Source organism: Oryx dammah, unplaced genomic scaffold, assembly GCF_014754425.2.
Source record: "Oryx dammah isolate SB20612 unplaced genomic scaffold, SCBI_Odam_1.1 HiC_scaffold_24, whole genome shotgun sequence".
NCBI lineage: Eukaryota > Metazoa > Chordata > Mammalia > Artiodactyla > Bovidae > Oryx > Oryx dammah.
The window spans coordinates 50,498,825-50,524,066 of record NW_024070208.1 but is presented as its reverse complement, the minus strand read 5'-3'; the positions used below and the strand labels follow the sequence as shown (position 1 = coordinate 50,524,066).

Below are 25,242 nucleotides of genomic sequence, written 5' to 3'. Positions count from 1 at the left end.
AATACGATGTGCAATGCTTTCAATACTACTCTTGTTTTTTTTTTTCAAATTTGATACTTGTTTACACCAAGAGTTTTCCAAACCTCTTTCATTGGCTGTAGATTTTTAACACTAGTTCAAATTTTTCTTTTTGGATTTTTTTCCAGAAAGCCAGGACAAGAAGATATACAGAGAAAAGTTACACCGGTTCTCTTTAGAGATGTTTTAAAGATAATAAGAATATTAATGAACTGAAGGTGGGCCAACAGGTTTTACTGTTACCTCTAGTAAGGTTTCATCACTAGTTTCCCCATGGTTAATTGGAAATGGTTTTCGTCCATCTGTGGAAAAATAAACAGGTGAATGGTTAGTTGTTTGTATAGGATAATATGCTTTTTAATAATATGAACAATTAATGACATTTATTTCATTTAGAAATTTTTCCAGCTGACCCAGAAATATCCTTTATCCATGCTGTTTTGTTCTATGTGGGATCTAATCAAGAATCACATGTTTTATTTAGTTGTCCTATCTCTTTAGTCTCCATTAATTAAGAATGACAGGATAATGTATTAATACTTTCAACTTCCATTTTCCTCTTCCCATAGTGAGGCAAAAGTTAAAAGATAAAATAATATATCCTAGAACAAACCCTTTAAATGTGCTACATATGAATATTTTTAACACTAACGGTTGTTTAGAACGTTGCTTACACGTTTGAATGTCTAACTTCATAAACAGATGCTATTAGGAATAAACACTATTGGCTTTAATTTCCTAAAAAGAATACTCAAGACTAATGTCAGCTTTTTAAAATCAGAAATATAAGAAATTTCAGGACTTCCCTGGTGGTCCAGTGGCTAACTCTCAACATTCCCAGTTCAGGAGGCCTGGGTTCGAGCCCTGGTCAGGGAACTAGATCCCACAAGTTGCAACTAAGAGTTCATATGCTGCAACTAAAGATCTGGCATAGCCAAATAGACATTTTTTTTTTTTAAAGGAAATATAAAAAATTTCTTTCTTCACTTTAAAGCCTTCTGATAAAGGCTCCTAAGTAAAACTGACATTTATACCAATGAAAGGGAACCACTGCAAGGTTTATATATTACTACTACTAACCATGTACCAAGGTAGGAACACAAAATAACAATCTAAATAACCTAGGATTATTTTATTGAACACCAAGAGTATTATCACCTTGAATAAAGTAGTACTTTTGCAACACTATGAAAAAATGAAAAAGTTCAGAATTACATAAACTCATGCAAACCCAAAGTTAACTGATACTCTATATCCATAATTTCAGATGTTTTATAAGTGGCACTTCAAGTTCAAGCCATAAAACACAATCCCCTCTGTAATTTCATGGCTTCTAAACATAATAAAAATTTTTGAATCAATATGCATACACAGTGATAGACCTGGACTAAAAGACACTACTTTTAAAGAAAAATATGAGTGAAAATGAACCAGACAAACCAAAAAGCAAAACAGGACAGTTATTAAATCCAGAGAAATAAAAAAGTGGAAAAGAAAAGTACATTAACTATGGCTCATCTGAGAAAAACATTTCTGTAGTCATAAAAATCTAAACAACCATATACTGTATAACACAGGAATCTATGGTCAATATCTCATAATAACCTACAATGAAAAATAATATATGTGTGTATGTATAACTGAATCATCTTGCTGTAAGTAGATGATTCAGTTGCTGAAATACTGTAAGTCAACTATACTTCAATAAAGTATACATATTAAAAAAAAAAGAATCTAAACAACTGTAACAGCAGGAAAAAATAAGTATGTATTTTGTGATTTGGAGATAGAAGTAGGTAAAGAGTGACAAAGGAAATAGATTCTTATCTTCCTTGTGGGAGGCCAAGGAATAACAGTTAGATACTCTCCCTCTCCAGCCAGGATGAAATAATGTACTGGACTAGGCTTTCCACTGAAAACAACTAAAGACCTGGACAAAATACCTGAAACGGTTGTTTTATAGACTGGGAAATATGTAACTCAGAACTGTTAGGTAAGCCTAACAGTAATACTAGCTCTCTGCCAGTGCATGAGAGGAAGACCCAAGCAGCCTACAGCCACCTTAATTAGGAGACCAAAGCAAAAGAGGGCAGACTTTGAGGGGAGCAGAGTTCAAGTTGGCTGAGGCAGTTGGAATCCGCACAATGCCAGGAAGAAGGTAGCTACACACTTGGGAGAGCTCCGGCTATTTGTCTGGGCCAATCCAGGATCAGGGGGCCAGGTTGGGGCGGGAAGCAGTGTGTCTAGAACGGAGCTTTAGGCTGAGCAGCCAAGAGCTTGTTTATATATCAGGGAAGGCGTAAGTCAGAAAATACATAAAGGACAATGAGAGCTAGATTTCCCCTGTACAGAAAAGGAGTCACAAATATGGTAACACTAGCACAAAATGTATAATATTAGCTTAGAATTAGAAATGTAGATGTAAATAAACGCTCTTTAATATAGAGAAAACATATAATTGATTGTGTGTCCATGTATATTCTTATTCACACATAGGTGTCTATTTATATAAGACATACAAGTATTTACTAGCTCTGTCCTCTGAGAAAGCCTGAAAGTGACAGCATCTTAATAACAACGAGCACCCAGATCTTAGTTCTAATCATCATCTTCCAATAGAAAGAACCAGGGCTCCTTGGAGAAGGCTTAGGCATGGAAAATAAAAGATGAGCCAGGAAATGCTGTTCTACTCGAAAGTCAGAAAGAGCTCAAAGAATGACAGGGACAAATTAAAAGGACATATGCCAGGAACTACTTGAAGCCCTAAGGACAAGGACAGGATAATAAAAGAAACATGAATAACTCAGTCCCTTCCATTAGTTAACCTTACAATTAGGTACAGAATGGACATATTAAAGGCTATCACTACCCTCTGTTATATAATGGTCCTGCAGAGATTCACCTGTACCGTGTCTATAATCATACAGCCTTATTTTAAAAATTAAAGGTATTCAGAAGTAATTTTTTTCTTAAAAACCATATGCTGTTCTCTTAACCACTATTTTCTATGAACTAACTCAATACTTCCCTTGTTCAACATTCCTTTTAAATTAGGAATTTGCATCAGGGCTACCACCAATTCCCCTTGCAATGAGTCAGTAACTGTCCATTTTAATTTGTCTTGTCTTTATCCCTATCTTCTATGACATCTCAAAGATTCCCAGAACCCGGAAATTCTTTTAAACTCATTTGAAGAATGTAATTCCCAAAGGGCTCTAATTCTCTGTCAGCCACATTGATCATTCTTCCTGCTAAAGAATACTTGAACCAAACAAGACCTTAGTAGCTCTGCCTTTCTTTTCTGATGTTCTTACTTCAAGCCAATTTTAAGATCCATTCATGTTGATCTTGGCGTGCTACAAAAGAGAACCATTCCTGCATACGTAGCCAACCCTTGATATATGTGTTTCCTTCCACTGCCCTTTAGCCTCTGAGCTCAGAGAGCCAGCTCATCAGTCAAACTGGGTTTTCAGACAATGTATTCCTTCTCACTGAGATAATCACAGATTTTTTTCTTCTAAGTGTCTTTCACTGTTGTTTGTTCTATTATTAAGCCTCCCATTCTGAAAGTCACCATTACATTTTTATAATCTCTGGTTATGGGTCATATTTATCACTCTCTGGCCTTTCCTAAATCTATGAGAATGTGTCTGATCAGTCTCAGCACTCTCTTTAGACCTCCACTTCTACCAGTTATTCTTTAAAAGTATATATATATATATATATATATATATATATATAAATGTATATATATATTTATTATTTCTTTTGGCTGTGCTGGGTCTTCGTTGCTGTGTTTCTCTGGTGGCAAGCGAGGGCTACTCTCTAGTGGCAGTGCAAAGGTTTCTGCTGTTGAAGAGCAGAGGCTCTAGGATACTGGGCCTTCAGCAGTTGCAGCACATGGGCGCAGCAGTTGTGGCTCCCGAGCTTAGGAGCACAGGCTCGATAGTTGCGGTGCATGGGCTTAGCTGATCTGCGTCATGTGGTATCTTCCCAGATGAGGAATGGAACCTGTGTCTTCTGCATGGGCAGGTGCATTCTTTACCACTGAGACACCAGGGAAGGCCTACTAGTTATTCTTTAAGAGTGGAAACTAGCTTCCAGCAATTAGACATTTGAAATCCCCGATTCCTATTACATCTTATCTCTATGTAAGTTCCAGAGACTGAATTAAGAAAGCATACCTTCTAAATTGCCCCGCAGGTCTCTTATATACTCCCGTGACAATGACTTCATTTTAGCTTGATTTCCTACTCAAATCACTGTACTACTGTAGATCCACAGGGTTGTACGCTTCTTTCCTTTCCTGTCCCCTTTAACAGAGCCCCTTCTTTTAAATAAAGTATATGATTCTGTTGCTGTATTCCAAATATAAAATCCATCTAAATTTTATGGATCACGTTTACAGTCACACTCAGAGTCCTTTCTGAACTTTTCTGTCTTTATATAGGAAAAGGAAATTGTGAAAGTGTAAAGTTAATATTTAACAGCAAATGAGAAGAGAACTAAAAATCATGGTATCTAGAAACTGAAAAGGACTTCACTCTTTTGTTTTCTTTATTTAGTCTTTTTTCTAATCTAAGAAGTTTTCATAGAGGGCTCATAAGTACCGTAAGTATTATGAAAGAATCATAACAAGCTTATTCTGCTTGAATGACCCTATTAAAATTAGAAGAATCTCCAAATAGTCCCTGAAGTAGTCCATTGATAGTTACACTTTTAAAAGATAAATGCAGGTATAGGCCAATATCAAGTAATTAATCATAGGGACTTTGACACATGCCTGAAGGAACTGTTGCCAGAAAACACAGATTCCTGTAAAGTCTTTTGAAAAATCAGATATGATACAAAAGGATGTTACAAAAGCTTAAACACTAGTGATACTCATTGCTGAATACAAACAGTAACCATTATGAATAATAAACTATGTTTTAAAACTAGTTTCAGGATCAAGAAACTAATTTTAAATGGTCATCCAAGATGTTGCTGATACCAATTCAAAAATTTAGTAAAGAATTCTGAAGTGATTATAGGAGTTTCCTATAATAATTTTTACTTGCCTGTTTTACAAAGGTGGTTGCAAGCTTTCTTGAATTATATTAATAAGTCACTTGAACAACAAAACATTTTTACTTTTTCTAGTAAGAAATCTTAAGCGGAAAACTGTTATTATGCCAACTCAGTGCTGAAAGGTAATCAATTTAAGTGAACACAATAAATATCAACAGTCATGTTTTTTATAAATACAGATTTTCCCATTTACTATTTTTCTCCCCAGGATAAATTAAAATAGTTCTTACCTAATTCATAGAGATGCCCATCTACATGAACTAATGCAATAAAATGAAGGTCTACTTTTTCATCTATATTTGGTGCCTAGGAGGGGAAAATACATAGTACGTATGTTAGCAGTCAAAACAAATCAATCAATTTACATGTAAACACATATAAATAATATTAAATGACATGAAAAAACATTTATAACAATATGATTCAAGGCTTAGTCTTTGATATGGTGGACAGAGAGTGAACATGCCTACATTTATAACAAATGTGTTCACCCATCAACAAGAAAAACACTGACTCAAAGTACATCTCTCTTAATCTCAACTGACCTAAAAACCTAAGGTTTTGTTCACTTTGGAAGCCTCAGCCCCTAGCACAATGCTTGCTACACAGTAGACATACAATGTATATTTGCTAAACGAAATGAATTCATGAACTAATTTGTCTAATTCTTGAAATTTGAATAAACTTTTTAGAAGTTAAATAACATAAAATGAGTTGAAGAAACTCTTTTCAAGTTAAATTTGAAGACATCAAGAAAGTGAGTTGTTTCCCTTAATGATTTAACCTTAATAATCTCATTTTTTGAATAATGCAATATAGACTTAGAATATTTTTTATTCATCCTAGATTCAAAAAAGTATATTCATCCTAGATTCAAAAATCTAACTGGTTTGAAATGTAATATAATCACTGCTAAATTTTAGAGGTAAGAGTTTTAAAGAGGCATAAATCAAATTATATCTCATATCATTTAATATCCAGTAAGTAACACAAAGTATAGGACTGATGCTGAAGCTAAGGCTCTAATACTTTGGCCACCTGATGTTTAAGAGTCGACTCACTGGAAACACCCTGATACCTGGAAAGATTGAGGACAGGAGAAGGGGACAAGAAAGGACGAGATGGTTGGATGGTATCACCAACTCAATGGACATGAGTTTGAGCAAACTCCAGGAGACAGCGAAGGACAGGGAAGTCTGGCGTGCTGCAGTCCATAGGGTTGCAGAGAGTCGGACACAATGACTGAACAACAAGGAAAAATTAACTTTCGCTAACTTTATTAACTCAAATTTTTATTTTTTACCCTCAAATAATTATATAATTTTAAGTTTTAAGTAATACAAAGTTTTCAAATACAGAAATTGAAAGGTACAGAATAAACACTGCTAACCTGGATTTACGGGGTGGGTACTTATTCGTGTCTAACTCTGTGACTCCATGGACTGTAACTTGCTGGGCTTGGACTGTAACTCTGTCCGTGAGATTTCCCAGGCAAGAATACTGGAGTGGGTTGCCAATTTCTCCTCCAGGGAATTTTCCAAACCCAGGGACTTAACGCACATCTCCTGTGACTCTTGAATTGACAGGTGGATTCTTTACCACTGAGTCACCTGGTAAGCCACCTTGGATTTACTGGATGCTTCTAAAAATATTCACAGATAGTGACTCATCTAAGCTCACATTATTCTTCAGAGGTTACTTCCCTCAAATTGCGAATGGGTGCAACACAACATACATTGCTGTGGTAAACTAGCTCTTCTTAAATTTGACTTAGAGCTGAAGATTTCCACAGTTGGTAGGAATCACAGTTATATAGGATTACTGTTGTTCTGATACTAGACTGCTCTTGACTGCAGCCCCATTTGTGACAGCCGCGCCAACAACAGGGAAATGCCACTAAGTTTTCAGGCAGCCCATTCCAGTTGGACAGTTTTGTTAGAATTATCCCGCCTACTGAGGCAAAAAATGTTTCCCAGTATTTTCCACCATCTTAAAAAAGACTAATCCCTCTTGAACATGGTATTTCTCCAAACACTTAGATAGTAATAATGAGTTCCCTTATTTTACTGGTCAGAGAATCAAAAATTTTAGTGATCCCTCAAATCTAGTACACCCATTTTAGCAATGACCAGAGAGAACCCAATTTTTCAAGGGTAAATCTTGGCAATTCTACAAACTATAAATTCAATTCTGTACAAAAACACTAAAAAGAATTCCTTATACAATCAAGCCCCAGGAAAGGGGCTTGATTTACTCCTTTTAAGACACAATTCTCCAATAGGACATCAAGTATTTTAAACCTTTAAGCTATTATGTTTTTTAAAATTATCACTTATTTTCACACCATCTCTTGAGAATAATATCTCTTATATACTAGCTTCTGTTTTTCACATTTTGTCAGTAAATACAACCATGCCAGAGATAAAAGTAATACAACTGGAATCAGAGACCCGACTATGTACTCAACCCCCCTGAGCACTGGGTTTCTTACCCGTGAAATGAAATTCATGAAAGTACTCTGTTAACTGTCACATGCCATATAAATACTATATATTATTATATTAACACTACATTATCACAAATGTAAGAAATCACTAAATCTAAGTGACTCAAAATTGTGAGTCATTATACCTTTTATCCAAAAGTGCATACTAAAAATCCAAACTGCTAAAGAAGGCATGAAAAGTCTTAAACCATTATAAAAGATAAGAAATGCTCAAAACTTCTACCCTTCCCACAAAACTTCAGTACCTATTACAAGCCTTTTCCCTTGGTCAGCTTCAATTAACCAGGGTCTGAAATCTATACTTATCCAATTGCTTAAGCAGTACTCCACTAGAAGCAAGAACAATCAGTAAAAAATTCCAGATTAGATCATCTTTGCCTATGTTTTTATATATTATTTTTACAAAGTTTCTTAACTTAGAACACACTTCTTACTACCATGAAGAATCAAAAAGTGATGTGACAAATTAATTAGATAGAAAATTAAATACTAAATAGAAATTTAAAAACTAAACAGACATTTCAAATTATAACAAATAGCTTAACTTTAATTTATAATTGTGGCACTAAATATATACCAGATATTGTTCTAAGCACTTTATAAGAACTGACTAATTAATAGTCATATGGACCCTATGAGGTAAGTAATATAGTTACATCCACTGTACTCTCAATCGACTCACAGAAGCATTAAGTAACATGCTCTAGGTCACAAAGCTAGTAAGTGATAGAATCTGGTTTCAAGTCCTGGCAATGTCATTCTACAATACACATTCTTAGTCACTAGGCTATGAAAACACTTATGAAGTTACAAAGCAATGATTAATATGGAGCAAACATTAATATTATGTAAAAATATAAAACTGAAAATGTCAATTTTTATGACATGTTCACTTATATTTAGAATATTTTTAAGTACAAAGGAATTTATTCCTATTTAGAATCAATTGTGCCCAAGTAAGAATTTATAAATTAGGGTTTTACTCTGATCATCTGATTCACTTGCATCTCTTCCTATTGTGCCAGTGTATGGCACGGTAGGAAAGCAATAAACATCAGGTGGATAAATAAATAAAAATGACAAATGCACATTTGTGACCCAATGAGGACAATGAAATAGAGACACCAGTCTGTTGATGAAAGGCTATTTTGGTGACCATACTGGTATCTGATGGAAGATGTTTAAGGAAAAGTGCCAAGACTCCACTTTCTAGGAATAGCTCTAAAACAATAAATAAGCAGAAGGAAAGAATGTTTGACACCAATTTTTAATTTATTTAAGCATTAAAGTGTGTATAATCAGACTTCCTCTGGCTTCAAAAGTCACAATGATTTCCTCAAGTGTTAAGTTTCTTATAAATGCATGGCATACACCAAATCTTTCAGATGTAGCATTTCTAGGTAGACTCTGCTCATTCCCATTTTCTAAAACATCAGAAAGACAAGAGCTATAGTTGCCTAATCCTGCATTTTATTTCAATTATGAAAATTATTAGAATTCCATCATCAACCTCAAGATTTAAGATAATTAGCACAATTACAAGAACAAATGTACTTTTTAGCAATTTGCTAACATTACCAACTTAAGAAGGAGAAATTGTGAAATTTGTGGGAATTCTATATCAGTTCACAAGAAAATTTTCACCTCCTGCTTGAGAAAAGATCTTCAGAAACTGAATAGGCAGGGAAGACTGAATCAAGATTAAACCAAGTACCTGAGCCACCTCAGGGAATAAAACAGTTTAGATGAACACCCTACACCATGAAGGATTAGATTAAGGACAGAGTAAGTAAAAGTAACCCCAGAGCATGACAAGAGACTAAAGTCATGTTCAGAAACATGAAAAAAAAAAATAATAATAAAGTAAGAGATGGCAAAGAACTCAGAAGGTACACAGCATTTGTTGACCTGAGTCAACTAAATGAAACTGGAAAGATGAAGGGTAAGAGAATACATATTCACTTGAACAACTGACCAGAACTTAAACATTATCATGAATGTCGATCAGCACTCATCAAAAGACAGGCACCTTTATGTTGGCAGGATATGGAGTGGAAAGATGGATGTTCACCAAGGCACTGGTCAAAGTCAAGCTGAACTGCAAAGCATAGAGGTATGCTTGCAATCTTATCAGGGGAGAAAAAGCTCATGGCTGATGAACCAAGAGAAAAGCACTCTGAAGACTGAAGAAATTTAAGGGAAAAAATGGACTACCCCTGTCACTGGAAGAAGAGATGGAAGATTGACTACACTTACAACAGAATGGAGACCCAAAGATGGCAGACGTAAGAAGGGTCGCCAGCGACGAAGACGGAGAGATGGACTGGTAGCCTTTGCAGGGCCTACATGGTTACGTTTGACCCAGGGCAGGGATGCATGGTGACACAATGATGAGGCCTTCGTTCTGCAGTGACTAGAATGAGGCTGTGATGAGGATGGCGAGGAGGACTACATAATTAAAAAAGAGAACACTTTACTTAGACCACGTCACTGGGACGTCAGTTATTCTTAAAAGCAACGTATGGTCAGACTTCGATTTATATGGTCTAGTACCTTTTAACCAATCATAATCTAGAAAAGGATCGTAAATGAACATTAGTTAAAGGCATATAAAGTGGAAATACATAACCACAGTATCAGGTTATATTCCACAGCTTCTATTCAATACACATCTAAAATATTTACATATCCTCATTTCTGTAGCACAGATTCATGGAATTACTTTAAAGCCACTAATATGGAATTATTACAGCAATTTCTTTTAAAAAAGAACACACACACAAAACATGTAACACATACAAAGAATTACATGTAAAAGAAAACTGCATGGTGATAGGCACTGGTAAAAGATTTTCTTAGAAGGAATAAGTGATAAGAAAAAAAAGCCACTTCAAAATCCCTCAGAAACAGGATGCCATGCATAAATTATCCTCTTACTTATGCTGACAAGTTAAATAGAAACTACCATGGCTTATTAGCCATCTTCTAGTTATGAGGACTTTCCTGGTGGCTCAGACAGTAAAGCATCTGCCTACAGTGTGGGAGACCCGAGTTTGATCCCTGGGTTAGGAAGACCCCCTGGAGGAGGAAATGGCAACCCACTCCAGTACTCTTGCCTGAAAAATCCCATGGACAGAGGAGCCTATTAGGCTACAGTCCATGGGTCACAGAGTCATACACAACTGAGCGACTTCACTTCAGTATTAGTTAAAATATGCATCATTTATCTTGTGCCAAGCATCCTTTTAAGCACGTTACATGAATTAATTCATTTAATCTCCCAGTAACCCATGAGATAGTTGTTATAATTATTTTCATTTTACAAAAGAGGAATCAGGACAAAGAGGTGAAGTAACATAACCCAGGTCACACTGCCAGGAAGTAGCAGGGCTGGGATTCAAATACAGGAAATCTGGTTCTAGAATCCAGTGATCTTAATCACCAGGGTGTACAGCCTAAGTGGCCAAGAAAAAGATTTTAACACTAATTTATTAGACTAGTTTCCTAGGTATAATCCTCTTAAAGTTAGATTTTTGGGAAACATCCTACCAAACACTACTGTACCACAAAAGGCAAACTTGATCCAAGAGTTTCCCATGAAATGTACATGCTGAATAGTAACTAACTTATTCATGGTAATCCAAATGATAATTTGACAACTGTTACCTCCAATGAATGATACCAGTACATGAAACTAAGTTTAAAGCAGTATGATAAAGTTATAGTCACTAACAACCATAGTGAGAAGTAAAAAGGGTAGTGGTATAAATTCCCTGGTGGCTCAGAGGGTAAAGCGTCTGCCCACAATGCGGGGGACCTGGGTTCAATCCCTGGGTCGGGAAGATCCCCTGGAGAAGGAAAAGGCAACCCACTCCAGTACTCTTGCCTGGAAAATCCCATGGATGGAGAAGCCTGGTAGGCTACAGCCCATAGGGTTGCAGAGAGGTGGACACAACTGAGCGACTTCACTAGTGATAATGGGTTTCACTGCTGCTGCTGCTGCTGCTGCTGCTGCTAAGTCACTTCAGTCGTGTCCGACTCTGTGCGACCCCATAGACAGCAGCCTACCAGGCTCCCCCATCCCTGGGATTCTCCAGGCAAGAACACTGGAGTGGGTTGCCATTTCCTTCTCCAATGCATGAGAGTGAAAAGTGAAAGGGAAGTCGCTCAGTCATGTCTGACTGTTCTCGACCCCATGGACTGCAGCCCACCAGGCTCCTCCGTCCATGGGATTTTCCAGGCAAGAATACTGGAGTGGGGTGCCATCTCCTTCTCCCGGGTTTCACTAACCAAGACTTATTCTCTTAAAGAAAATGAAGGGGTTTTCTCTGAACGATTTCTAAGATTCTTTCAACCCTGAAAATTCTGATCCTACTTAGCACTTTTGATCCATGTAAACAAAACAAGTTAAAGCTATCATTGTGATGAGGGTTTTAAACTTGTGTGTGAACATTTGAGCTGCTCATAATAAGAATCAATCAGTTAGAAATATACAAATGAATGCTTTACTTGGCTCTTCATGGGAACAAAGGTGTATATAATAAAGTGTCTGCTCTCACAAACATAGTCTGAGGGCAACACAGAAAGCCCAGACAGGCTGCACACACAATAGGCTGCATTACTAGTATTTATTGAGTGCTTACTGTGGTGGCTCAGACAGAAAAGAATCTGTCTGCAGTGTGGGAGACCCAGGTTCAAGCCCTGGGTTGGGAAGATCCCCTGGAGGAAGGCACAGGAACCCACTCCAGTATTCTTGCCTGGAGAATCCCATGGACAGATTAGCCTGGCAGGCTATGGTCCATGGGGTCACAAAGAGTTGGACATGATTGAGCGACTAACACTCAATTTCATAGAAATAAAAAGAGTATACAGGAAAACACCTAGATCTACCGATGACATTTTATCCCAATTTCCTTTACCATCTGTGCCTACACTCTCTCTTCCTGTCTCTCTACACAGTTCTTTTTCTTTCCTGCACCATTTGAGGGTAAGTTACATATATCATGGTCTTTTACCCTGAAATTCTTTTATCTAACAGCAGTTATCATCTGCAAAATTTCACATAGATATGAGCTGAGTTAGGATGGATGTAAGTTCAGGGTCACATTAGACTTTAGTCTAACCTTTCATCCATGTTTTGTCAGTTGATCCATTCATGTCCCTTGCAGCATTTTTCTTCAGGATCTAATCTGGGAGCAGGTACTGAATTTCTCACGTCTTGTTAGTATCCTTTAAGGAGGCAGCTCCAATTGCCTTGATCTTTTATGACATTAACACACAAACCCTTCCACCATTTTTTACATAAAAATTCCTTTCCAATCCATATCCCTTTTATTTCTTTTTCTTGCCTTACTGCATTGGCTATAGGACCTCTAGAATAATGAATTTCACTGATTTTTAATTTCAATTATTTCTTCCTTCTGCATGCTTTAGAAAGTTGCTTTTTTTTTTTTTTTTTTTTGCTACCTTAAGGTAAAAACTTAGATCACTGACTTGAAGACTTTTTCTTTTCTTCTATAAGCATTTAGTGCCATAGACTTTTCTCTAACCCCTGCCTTTTCTTTCCTACTATAAGCACTTAATGTTACAGATTCTTCTCTAATTCCTGCTTTAGCTGTAACTTGTAGATTAACATATTTAAATTGCTTTCACTCAAAATGTTTTCTAGAAAATAAATTTATGGTTAACAAAGTAGGGAGGGATAAATCAGGAGTTTGGAATTGGCAGACACAAACTATAAAATACTACGTATAAATACAGATACTACATATAAAAAAGGAACAGCAAGATCCTACTGTAGAGCCCAGGGAACTCTATTCAGTATTCTGTAATAAACCATAATGGGAAATAGTTTGAAAAAAAATAAATGTGTAACTGAACCACTTTGATGTACACCAGAAATTAACACAGCATCATAAATCAACTAATATTCAATTAAAGTAATATTTTTAATATGTTTTCTATTTTTCTTGGTGACTTCCTCGTTGATTTACGAGCTACTTGGAAATGTGCTGTTTAGTTTCTAAATATTTGGAATATTTAGATACTTTTATTTGCTAGATACTTTTTATTGCTATTAATCTCTAATTTAATTCCCCTGTAGTTAGAAAACATTCTTTGTATAACTGAAATTTTAAAAATATTTGCCAAGATTTTGTGACCCAGAATATGGTCTATCCATGTGCACGTTTAGTCATCTTTTACAACAACTTAAAAAACACAATATATATTTACCTTTACTTGTTCCATTGCCAGTGCTCTCATGTGTGCCTCCAAGATGTAGTGCAGGTAAGCTCGTAATGAATTCTCTCAGTTTTTGTTTGTATAAAAGACTTTCTCCTTTTTTTTTGTAAAATGATTTTGTTTCAAATACTTCTTTTAGCACTTTAAAAATAATTTCATTGTCTGGCTCGCATAATTTCTGAAGACAAGTCTGCTGTAATTCTTAACTTTGTTACTTTGTATCTAATGTATTTTTTTCCTCTGGCCACATTTAACATTTTCTACTTATCTGGGGTTTCAAGCAGTTTGAATATTATGTATCTCGGGGTGTGTCTGTGTGTGAATATTATGTATCTTGGGGTGTGCGTGAGTGTGAATATTTTGTATCTTGGTGTGTGTGTGTGTGTGTGTGTGTGTGTGTGTGTGTTTTGGTGGGTAGAGGTATTTATCCTACCTACTGTTCTCTTGAAGCTGTGGTTTGATGTGTTTAATTAATTTCTATAAAATATTGGCCATTAACGTATTTTTCTTCTGTTATATGCCCACTCCTCACATTCACCGTTCTCTTTTGCGTCTGATTTTACTTATACATATTAGATCACCTGAAACTGACCCACGGCTTTTGGATGATCTGGGAGTTTTTTTCTTGTTTTTTTTTTCCCCTCCATGATTTTTTACTTTCATGATTCAGTTTGGGTAAATCCCAGAGTTTACCCAAACTCATGTCCACTGAGTCGGTGATGCCATACAACCATCTCATCCTCTGTCATCCCCTTCTCCTCCTGCCTTCAATCTTTCCCCGCATCAGGGTCTTTTCAAATGAGTCAGCTCTTTGCATCAGGTGGCCAAACTATTGGAGCTTCAGCTTCAACATCAGTCCTTCCAATGAACACTCAGGATTGATCTTTAGAACGGACTGGTTGGATCTCCTTGCAGTCCAACAGACTCTCAAGAGTCTTCTCCAACACCATAGTTCAAAAGCATCAATTCTTTGGCGCTCAGCTTTCTTTATAGCAACTCTAACATCCATACTTGACTACTGGAAAAACCATAGCCTTGACTAGACAGACCTTTGTTGGCAAAGTAATATCTCTGCTTTTTAATCTGTTGTCTAGGTTGGTTATAACTTTCCTTCCAAGGAGTAAGTGTCTTTTAATTTCATGGCTGCAATCACCACCTGCAGTGATTTTGGAGCCAAAAAAATAGTATTCGCACTGTTTCCACTGTTTCCCCATCTATTTCCCATGAAGTGATGGGACCGCATGCCATGATCTCAGTTTTCTGAATGTTGAGCTTTAAGACATCTTTTTCACTCTCCTCTTTCACTTTAGTCAAGAGGTTCTTTCATTTTTCTTCACTTTCTGCCATAAGAGTGGTATCATCTGCATATCTTAGGTTATTGATATTTCTCCCAGGAATTTTGATTCCAACTTGTGCTTCATCCAGCCCAGCGTTTCTCATGATGTACTCTGCATATAAGTTAAATAAGAAGGGTGACAATATACAGCCCTGCCGTACTCTTTTCCCTATTTGAAACCAGTCTGTTGTTCCATGTCCAGTTCTAACTGTTGCTTCCTGACCTGCATACAGATTTCTTAAGAGGCAGGTCAGGTGGTCTGGTATTCCCATCTCTTTCAGAATTTTCCACAGTTTGTTGTGATCCACAGTCAAATGCTTTGGCATAGTCAATAAAGCAGAAATTTCACAATTTATTTTCACATTTACTTCACATATTTCCTTCTACTTTGTTCAGTCTATTGGCAAACCCATTAAAGGCATTCTTTGTCTCTGGTATTGTGCTTTTTCATTTCTAGATTTCCACTTGATTCTTTCTTATAGCTTCCAATTCTGTTGATATTCCCTATCTGTTGGTACCTACTGTCTACCTTTTCTACTTGAGCCTTTAACATATTAAAATAAACTGCTTCCCAGGTGGCACTTATCATAAAGAATCCACCTGCCAATGCAGCAGACACAAGAGACACAGGTTCGATCCCTGGGTCAGGAGGATCTCTGGAGTAGGAAATGGCAACCCCATCCAGTATTATTGCCTGGAAAATCCCGGGGACAGAGGAGCTTCACGGGCTACAGTCCATGAGGCTGCAGAGAGTTGGACACAACTGAGTGACTAAGCACACGCAGCAGTGACTAGTCACACTAGTTCATAGGTGAACATGTTCATTAGTCAACAATATTAACAGCTAACACTGAGTGCTTACCGTTGTATACCAAATGTTCTATATAGATTCTTCCAATGATCCCACTAAGGTAAGAAATTACGATCATTTCTATTTAAAGATGAAGATATGTGCTTCCCTGGTGGCTCAATGGTAAAGAATCTGCCTGCCAAAGCAAGGGATATGGATTCAATCCCTGATCCAGGAATATCCCCCAAGCCATGGGGCAACTAAACTTGTATGCCACAACTATTGAGCCTGTGCTCTAGAGCCTGGGAGCTGCAACTACTGAAGCTGTGTGCCTGAGAGCCTGGACTCCACAACCAGAGAAGCCCCTGCAATGAGAAGCCCGCACACTGCAACTGAAGAGTAGCCCCTGCTCGCTGCAAACAGAGAAAAGTCCATGCTGCAACGAAGACCCAGGACAGCCAAAAATAAAAAAATAAATAAAATTATCTTAATAAAAAACCCAAAAAATTGTTAAGAGGAACTTCCTTGGTGGTCCAGTGGTAAGGACTCCGTGCTCCTAACGCAGGGGGCTCAGATTCAATCCCTGGTCAAGGAACTAGATCCCACGTGTCGCAGCTAAGAGCCAGTGTTAAACAATGTGTTTTGTTTTGTTTTGTTTTGACGAAAGAAAAACTGTTAAAAAACAATAAAGATGAAGATACTATTTTTTCCCAAACATGATCAGATTATCTGTGGGTAATTTTAGCCTTTTTTGTTCATCATGTTTTCCATTTACAAGAGAGGAATGAATGAAAGATAGGATATGTTCAAAAGCACAACCTCCTGAATAAGTTTCATACACCAAAGTTCAAGAGTGTATGCATGTATTTCTACTTGGCAAGTATTCTACAGTATCAAATACATTACTATATTATGACTGTCTTACTTGTTAACTGCTTTGTGATGCACTTTGGAAAATCTTTTATCTACTATCATATTGCTAGCATACTAAGTATTGTTTTTGTCAGTAAATGACTATGTTGAGATGTTAAGCATTCAGTTCAGTTCAGTCGCTCAGTCGTGTCCGACTCTGCGACCCCATGAATCACAGCACGCCAGGCCTCCCTGTCCATCACCAACTCCCGGAGTTTACTCAGACTCACGACCATCGAGTCAGTGATGCCATCCAGCCATCTCATCCTCTGTTATCCCCTTCTCCTCCTGCCCCCAATCCCTCCCAGCATCAGAGTCTCTTCCAATGAGTCATCTCTTCACATGAGGTGGCCAAAGTACTGGAGTTTCAGCTTTAGCATCATTCCTTCCAAAGAAATCCCAGAGCTGATCTCCTTCAGAATGGACTGGTTGGATCTCCTTGCAGTCCAAGGGACTCTCAAGAGTCTTCTCCAACACCACAGTTCAAAAGCATCAATTCTTCTGCACTCTGCCTTCTTCACAGTCCAATTCTCATATCCATACATGACCAGTGGAAAAACCATGGCCTTGACTAGACAGACCTTAGTCGGCAAAGTAATGTCTCTGCTTTTGAATATACTATCTAGTTTGGTCGTAACTTTTCTTCCAAGGAGTAAGCGTCTTTTAATTTCATGGCTGCAGTCACCATCTACAGTGATTTTGGAGCCCCAAAAAATAAAGTCTGACACTGTTTCCACTGTTTCCCCGTCTATTTCCCATGAGGTGATGGGACCGGATGCCATGATCTTCATTTTCTGAATGTTGAGCTTTAAGCCAACTTTTTCGCTCTCCTCTTTCACTTTCATCAAGAGGCTTTTTAGCTCCTCTTCACTTCTGCCATAAGGGTGGTGTCATCTGCATATCTGACGTTATGGGTATTTCTCCCAGCAATCTTGATTCCAGCTTGTGTTTCTTCCAGTCCAGCGTTTCTCATGATGTACTCTGCATATAAGTTAAATAAGAAGGGTGACAATATACAGCCTTGACATACTCCTTTTCCTATTTGGAACCAGTCTGTTGTTCCATGTCTAGTTATAACTGTTGCTTCCTGACCTGAATACAGATTTCTCAAGAGGCAGGTCAGATGGTGTGGTATTCCCATCTCTTTCAGAATTTTCCACAGTTTATTGTTAAGCATTAGAACCAATAATTTTAAACTTTTACTCATAGTTATTTCTATTGCTTAAAGCTATAGGAATACAATATATACAAATTTTCTCCAATTGTACAATTTATAAAGATAATTTAACTCGTAATACAGACATAATAGTGTACATCATAAATATTTCCAATTCCAATGAAAAGTTTATATGATAATTCACAAAGGACTTTCAAGTAATATTATTTTAAGAGATGAAAAGACTTTGATATGAAGACGCTATTAAGCCATCTTAAACTTCATAGGCTCTCTCTTAGAATTACAAAGATTAAAGACATAATTCACCAACTTTTACACTGTAGTATTACTTAAGCAATTGCATTGACAGCTAAGTCAGCTTTGCTTTCAAATATAAAAATTTAAACTGTGAGTAGAATCTTCAGAATAAATATTCAATTTCCTTTCCATACTAATTGGAAAAGATCAGACACTGACAACTTATTCTTGAGTCTTTCAGAAGATTTTAATTAAGAGCTCACTTTCTGGAGCATCTGAATAAAGAACTCACTTCCTCAGTTTTTCAGCTCTGGTAGAGGAATCCGTAATTGTAAAAAATTATGTACTCATTAGAATTATCAATAATATCAATGTCTGCCAGAACATTAACACTGAACCCATGCCCCCTCTGCTTACTGTGGGGGTTTGCAACAGTACAATGTGACTTCATACATACCACTGCCCATGCAATATAAACCTATCTCTTCATTACAATTTGGAAAATCCCAGAATAGCCTTTTCAGAAACCCTAGGAATTAAATGCTTTGTTCCCCATAAAGAACTCTGAGTTTAACAAACCATTTCTGCATAAACAAATTAGGTATAGACTTTCGAGGTTTTAATTTAACCATTCTGATTATGACTTAAATCCTCTTGAGTTTTAAAAAAATTACAGTTAGCTATTTGGATACAGTCCATAAGCATCATGACTGTGTTAGCACTTTTCAGAGGCACAAGGGCTCAGCTGACTTGCCCAAAGCATGTAAGTAGTGACCAAAGGCAGAGGCAGAACCCATGACTCTTGACTCGTATTTCAGTGTTTTCATCACACACAAATCCACGCACCTGTCAACTGCTGACTATCTTATTCGTAGAGGCAAATCTATTACTATCTCTATCTGTATTCCCAATCAATGGCTCAAATCTTTCTATTTCAAACTTAATGTTCAGTTCAGTGGCTCAGTCGTGTCCTACTCTTTGGGACCCATGGACTGCAGCATGCAAGGCTTCTCTGTCCATCACCAACTGCCAGAGCCTGCTCAAACTCATGTCCATCGAGCCGGTGATGCCATCCAATCATTTTATCCTCTGTTGCCCCTTTCTTCTCCTGCCTTCAATCTTTCCCAGCATCAGCATCTTTTAAAATGAGTCAGCTCTTCACATCAGGTGGCCAAAGTATTGGAGTTTCAGCTTCAGCATCAGTCCTTCCAATGAATATTCAGGACTGATTTCCTTTAGGATGAATTGGCTGGATCTCCTTGCAGTCAAGGGACTCTCAAGAGTCTTCTCCAACACTGCAGTTCAAAAGCATCAATTCTTCGGCACTCAGCTTTCTTTATGGTCAACTCTGACATCCATACATGACTACTGGAAAAAACCATAGCTTTGACAAGACGGACCTTTGTTGGCAAAGTAATGTCTCTGCTTTTTAATATGCTGTCTAGGTTGGTCATAGCTTTTCTTCCAAGGAGCAAGCATCTTTTAATTTCATGGCTGCACTCACCAACTGCAGTGATTTTGGAACCCAAGAAAATAAAGTCTTCTCACTGTTTCCATTGTTTCCCCTTCTACTTGCCATGAAGTGATGGGACCGGATGCCATGATCTTAGGTTTCTAAATGCTGAATTTTAAGCCACCTTTTTCACTCTCCTCTTTCACTTTCATCAAGAGGCTCTTTAGTTCCTCTTCGCTTTCTGCTATTAGGGTGGTGTCATCGGTGTATCTGAGATTACTGATATCTCTCCCAGAATCTTGATTCCAGCTTGTGCTTCATCCAGCCCAACATTTCACATGATGTACTTTGCATAGAAGTTAAATAAGCACGGTGACAATATACAGCCTTGACGTACTCCTTTCCCAATTTAGAACCAGTCTGTTATTCCATGTCCAGCTGTAACTGTTGCTTCCTGACCTGCATACAGATTTCTCAAGAGGCAGGTCAGGTGGTCTGTTATTTCCATCTCCTGAAGAATTTTCCATAGTTTGTTGTGGTCCACACAGTCAAAGGCTTTGGTGTAGTCAATAAAGCAGAAGTAGAGGTTTTTCTGGAACTCTCTTGCTTTTTCTATGATCCAGTGGATGTTGGCAATTTGATCTCTGGTTCCTCTGCCTTTTCTAAATCCCGCTTGAACATCTGGAAGTTCACAGTTCACATACTGTTGGAGCCTGGCTTGGAGAATTTTTGAGTATTACTTTGCTAGTGTGTGAGATGAGTGCAATTGTGCAGTAGTTTGAACATTCTTTGGCATTTCCTTTCTTTGGGGTTGGAATGAAATCCAATTCTTTTCCAGTCCTGTGGCTACTGCTGAGTTTTCCAAATTTGCTGGCATATTGAGGGCAGCACTTTCATAGCATCATCTTTTAGGATTTGAAATAGCTCAACTGGAATTCCATCACCTCCACTAGCTTTGTTCATAGTGATGTTTCCTAAGGCCCACTTGACTTCACATTCCAGGATGTCTGGCTCTAGGTGAGTGATCACACTGTTGTGGTTATGTGGGTCATGAAAGTCTTTTCTGTATAGGTCTTCTGTGTATTCTCACCACCTCTTCTTAACATCTTCTGCTTCTTTGGTTCATACCATTTCTGTCCTTTATTGTGCCCATCTGTGCATGAAATGTTCCCTTGGTATCTCTAATTTTCTTGAAGAGACTTCTATTCTTTTCCTCTATTTCCTTCATTGATCACTGAGGAAGGCTTTCTTATTTTTCTGTGCTATTCTCTGGAAATCTGCATTCAAATGGGTTTATCTTTCCTTTTCTCCTTTGCCTTTAGCTTCTCTTCTTTTCTCAACTATTTGTAAGCCCTCCTCAGACAACCAATTTGCCTTTTTGCATTTCTTTTCCTTGGAGATGGTCTTGATAACTGCCTCCTGTGCAATGTTACAAACTTCTGTCCATAGTTCTTCAGGCACTCTATCAGAACTAATCCCTTAAATCTCTGTCACTTCCACTGTGTAATAAGGAATTTGATTTAGGTCATACCTGAATGGTCTAGTGATTTGCCCTACTTTCTTCAATTTAAGGCTGAATTTTGCAATAAGGAGTTCAAACTTATAATTAGTTCAGAAAAAACAAACAAACAAACAAACAAATACCTGAGTCTTAAAAGGTCAGATTACTTTCCCCTCACAGTTAATGTGTATGTTAATGAGTCAATTACTCTATAAACTGTTTAATAACCACAAAATTAGAAATGCCATGGAGACTTAAAAAATATTTCAAGCCTTTAATAAAAATATTTTCTTTCGAGTGTGTGATTTAAAAAGTCAAATTACTTTTCCTTCAGTTAGTATACATGTCTCTGTGAGCATGAAAAATTAAGAGATTACTCTTTAAAGTACTTAACAATAACTAAAGAATTAGAAATGCAATAAATGCTAAAAAGAAATGATATGGACCTTTTAACAAAGGGGGCAGAGGGTCGGACTAATATTAATTCCCTATTAAGAAATCAACTGATAGTTATCTTAAGTGCTTAAATCTAAATTATTCTAAAATGTTAAAATAAAGTAAGTAGATTTTTGGCTTACACCCAAAATGTTTTCCCATTTAAAAGGGCAACCCATTATTAAGAAAAATATCATTATAACCATGTAATTTCCTAAATATAAAGGGATCATTGGTTGGTAGACACTTTAATGACTATTTTCCAAAATATACATAACATAATTAACAAAAGACTGGTTAGTTTATGGGTAAGATTTTAGGTTTAACATAGGGAAAAATCTACTACTGACTAAGAGCTAACTTAGCTATAAGGGCAACAAAGAACAAAGTATTCGGCACAATGCCCAACAGTCATTTATAATTCGTTACATAGTGGTATTAAATTATTTGCTGTATCTAACCTTGCTTTTAGGACAAACAAACTAAAAATTTAAAAAACTTAACTTTGTTTTTGTTTCTTTTAGCAATTTTGATTCACCAATACATTTTGTTGCCTTAAGAGCATGGGCAGTACTTACAAGCTGTGTGACTTTGGCAAGTTAATAATTTCTTAGTCTTTCAGTCTGTAAAATGGGATAGTATATAACTTTTGGAACTGAGATTAGAATAGGATACACACAGTGCTGATTATAATGCCCACCACTTAAGATGTATTTAGTAAATGGTAACGATCGTTATAAGAAGACAGACATACTTTTAAAAGCAATGAGATTGAAGAGAATACTTGGAAAATGATATGTATGTCAGCAGTCAATTTTAATTGCATTCACCCATAAATGACACAAGAATAGTCATGACTGATACTGTAACATCCCAAAGTGATTCCCAGTGTTTCCAGCAACCCTAGGTATCTCATGGTGAGAATCTTTTGGCTTGAATACCTACCCACTAAATCACACTTTTAATTGACTTGTTGATAAAATATGTACTTAATCGTGAAATTAAATTTAAGTTATTTCCAGAATATGACATGTCCTTTCAAACTTTAAAGATACCACTGAGTCTAAAAAATGGCACATGGAAAGGAAAAAAAATTAGGAACTTCTCTAGGGCTGCCAAATGCCATGAAAATAAGTAAAATTATAAAGATGGCCATATGTGTATGAGGGTATATATACATACATAAAACTTTAAAAGTTTAGAATCAAAATTATAAATTAATTCCAAAGGGATTCCTGTAGACTTGAATAAATTTTAGTGTAATATATTGAATCACACTAAATTTGAGGTACAAATTTAAAATAGATTAATTAGATTCATGAAAAAAATGCAAATTTCCTACAAAGTATCCATGTTCAGTTGGCAAAGAGGTCAAAGTGAAACATGGGCTAGATATCAAAATACACAAAATATGACTACTTGTTCCATGGAAAAGGGCAAATGTCTTCATTTTGCTCACCTAATAAATCAAAATATCCACAGATTTCTGGATATTCTTTAGAGATTTGTTTCTCTTACTGGTTTAACAACTGTATTTTCTTACTTCCATTTAAAATTATCCATGTCAGAAATCCCTATCAATATAATGACCTATATATATTACATTAAACTCAAGCTTAGTTAAGCTGACCAGACTAAGTCCCAGAAATTCTTTATTTTTTTTTTACAGTTTGAGAGTAGCTCCAATTAAGACTCTTACTGACTACAAACAAAAACAAATAAATCTCAAAATAACTGTTTGTTTTGGAAAGCTGAGGTTTAAAATCAAACAAACAGAAAAGCCCCCCATCCTCAAATACAACTTCAACTCTATTTTTATTGTTGAAGACATTTTTAAATAGAAGAGTTACTTCTAGTCAGGTCTGGAAGAGTAAACTGACCAAATTCAATATAAGTTCAGTACAAGAACTTATGGTTGATTAATCGTGTCCGACTCTTTGCAACCCCATGGACTATAGCTTGCCAAGCTCCTCTGTCTATGGAAATTTCTATGCAAGAATACTGGCATGGCTTGCCATTTCCTACTCCATGTAAGAACTTAAAGTAATAATAGTAATATATCTCCATTTCCAAAGCCCTGATACTGGAGAAAAAAGATGATGATGCAGAAAGCATAAAAAAGAAAAACAGACTACTTTAACTCATTTGAACAAAATACTTGATAACCTAAAAGAAAGGGGGAAAAAGTGTAAACAGGACAGAGTAGTAACAACATTCTGACCCTTTTCATAACAAATTTAATTTACTTAGCCATCGTCTATTTTCAAGTGACATTAGATAAAGAACTGATTACATGTATGGAGGCACAATATCACTGCGTGAAAACAAAAGACCAGAAAAAAGAACCATTTCAATATTTCCCCCCACTATGACTAATTTTAATTTGTACTTCCACCTTCAAATTTAGCTCTCCCAGTCATCCCCACACATAATCTAAACTGGCTTCAATTTAGTAATAATGTACCAAAAAAATGATAACAGAAACAGAGAAAAAGGCAAAAGAGTACGAAATTACAAGTTCCAGAGCATTTTTCAATTTTAAGAATGACATAAAGTTCATGTTTGAATGGAATAAAGAAAATGGGATATGGCAAATAAATGGGGGGGGAAAGAAAGATCAGAAAGATGCAATTTCAGATTTCTTGACAAAACTATCCAGCTTAAAATGCATGATACTTTTCATCAGAACTTCATTTACTGTTCCCATCTGATTCTCCCAAGACAATCAGGTATTTAAATTGTACATTATATAAGGACTCAATTTTTTCCTAATATTTTCAGTTTTTTTCAAAGTCAAGGAAAGAAAATAAATCCCTAAAAAAGGAAAATAAATGTAAACAACTTGACTCTTTGTAACTCTAACATAATCAAAATAATGAAAAACTATACTTCAGAGTAAAATGAAGTCAGGCAAATAATTCTTAAACATCTAATGAAGAAAAAACTTGACACAGTCTCTTCCTGCATTGCAGACAGTCTGCACTGACTGGGCCAAAAAAGCCAACTACATACACAGACACACACAATTTATCTTAAATTGTGTATACATATACCTGAAATCAGAATTTACCCACTGTTTACCCAATAGTCAGAAAAAGCTTCTAAGACAACACTAACCAAAATAAATGAGTCATTTACAATTTAATTTCATGGTTGAAATTCATTTCAGAAACTTTTAAAACAGATCTTCAAATGATCTCAGCAATCAACCATATTATTTCCCTCTATTAAACAAGCCAAAACTTAAAAACAGAATTCAACATGGGCAAGAGCTAATTTTGAGACTATCTCCACTGAAATAAGAGATCCTTGAAGACACAAATTGCATCTTACTTATCTCTGTATATATAGTTTCTAGTACCGTATTTGGCATAGCAGGTGCTCAAAAAAATCACTTGGTCAATCAAATGAAAGAAAGACAGTGATTTCATATTATGTAACAAGAACTTTAAAAACATTATCTCTTTGACTCAAGGTAATTCTACTTACAAGAAAGAACCTTAAACAAAGGACCTAGAATGAATAGAAGAACAAACAAAGATATTCAATGAAGTTATATTTTTA

General features: G+C 36.4%; 1 protein-coding gene and 1 non-coding gene across 4 annotated transcripts in view; one reads left to right on the top strand and one right to left on the bottom strand.

The window, feature by feature from the left end:
- Nucleotides 1-25,242, bottom strand: part of UCHL3 (ubiquitin C-terminal hydrolase L3) — a 49,331-nt gene that overhangs the window by 570 nt on the left and 23,519 nt on the right. For 2 of the 3 annotated variants that reach the window (XM_040266877.1, XM_040266879.1), the window contains 3 exons: nucleotides 9,851-10,042; nucleotides 5,319-5,394; nucleotides 262-320 (listed from right to left, as the gene is read on the bottom strand). In XM_040266877.1, the coding sequence (XP_040122811.1) occupies nucleotides 262-320; nucleotides 5,319-5,394; nucleotides 9,851-10,042 (327 nt within the window). The remainder of the gene's footprint in view (nucleotides 1-261; nucleotides 321-5,318; nucleotides 5,395-9,850; nucleotides 10,043-25,242) is intronic. The other variant, XM_040266878.1, reaches the window with a different exon arrangement.
- Nucleotides 16,486-16,558, top strand: TRNAR-CCU. The gene has a single exon. It is a non-coding gene; the product is annotated as a tRNA-Arg (tRNA).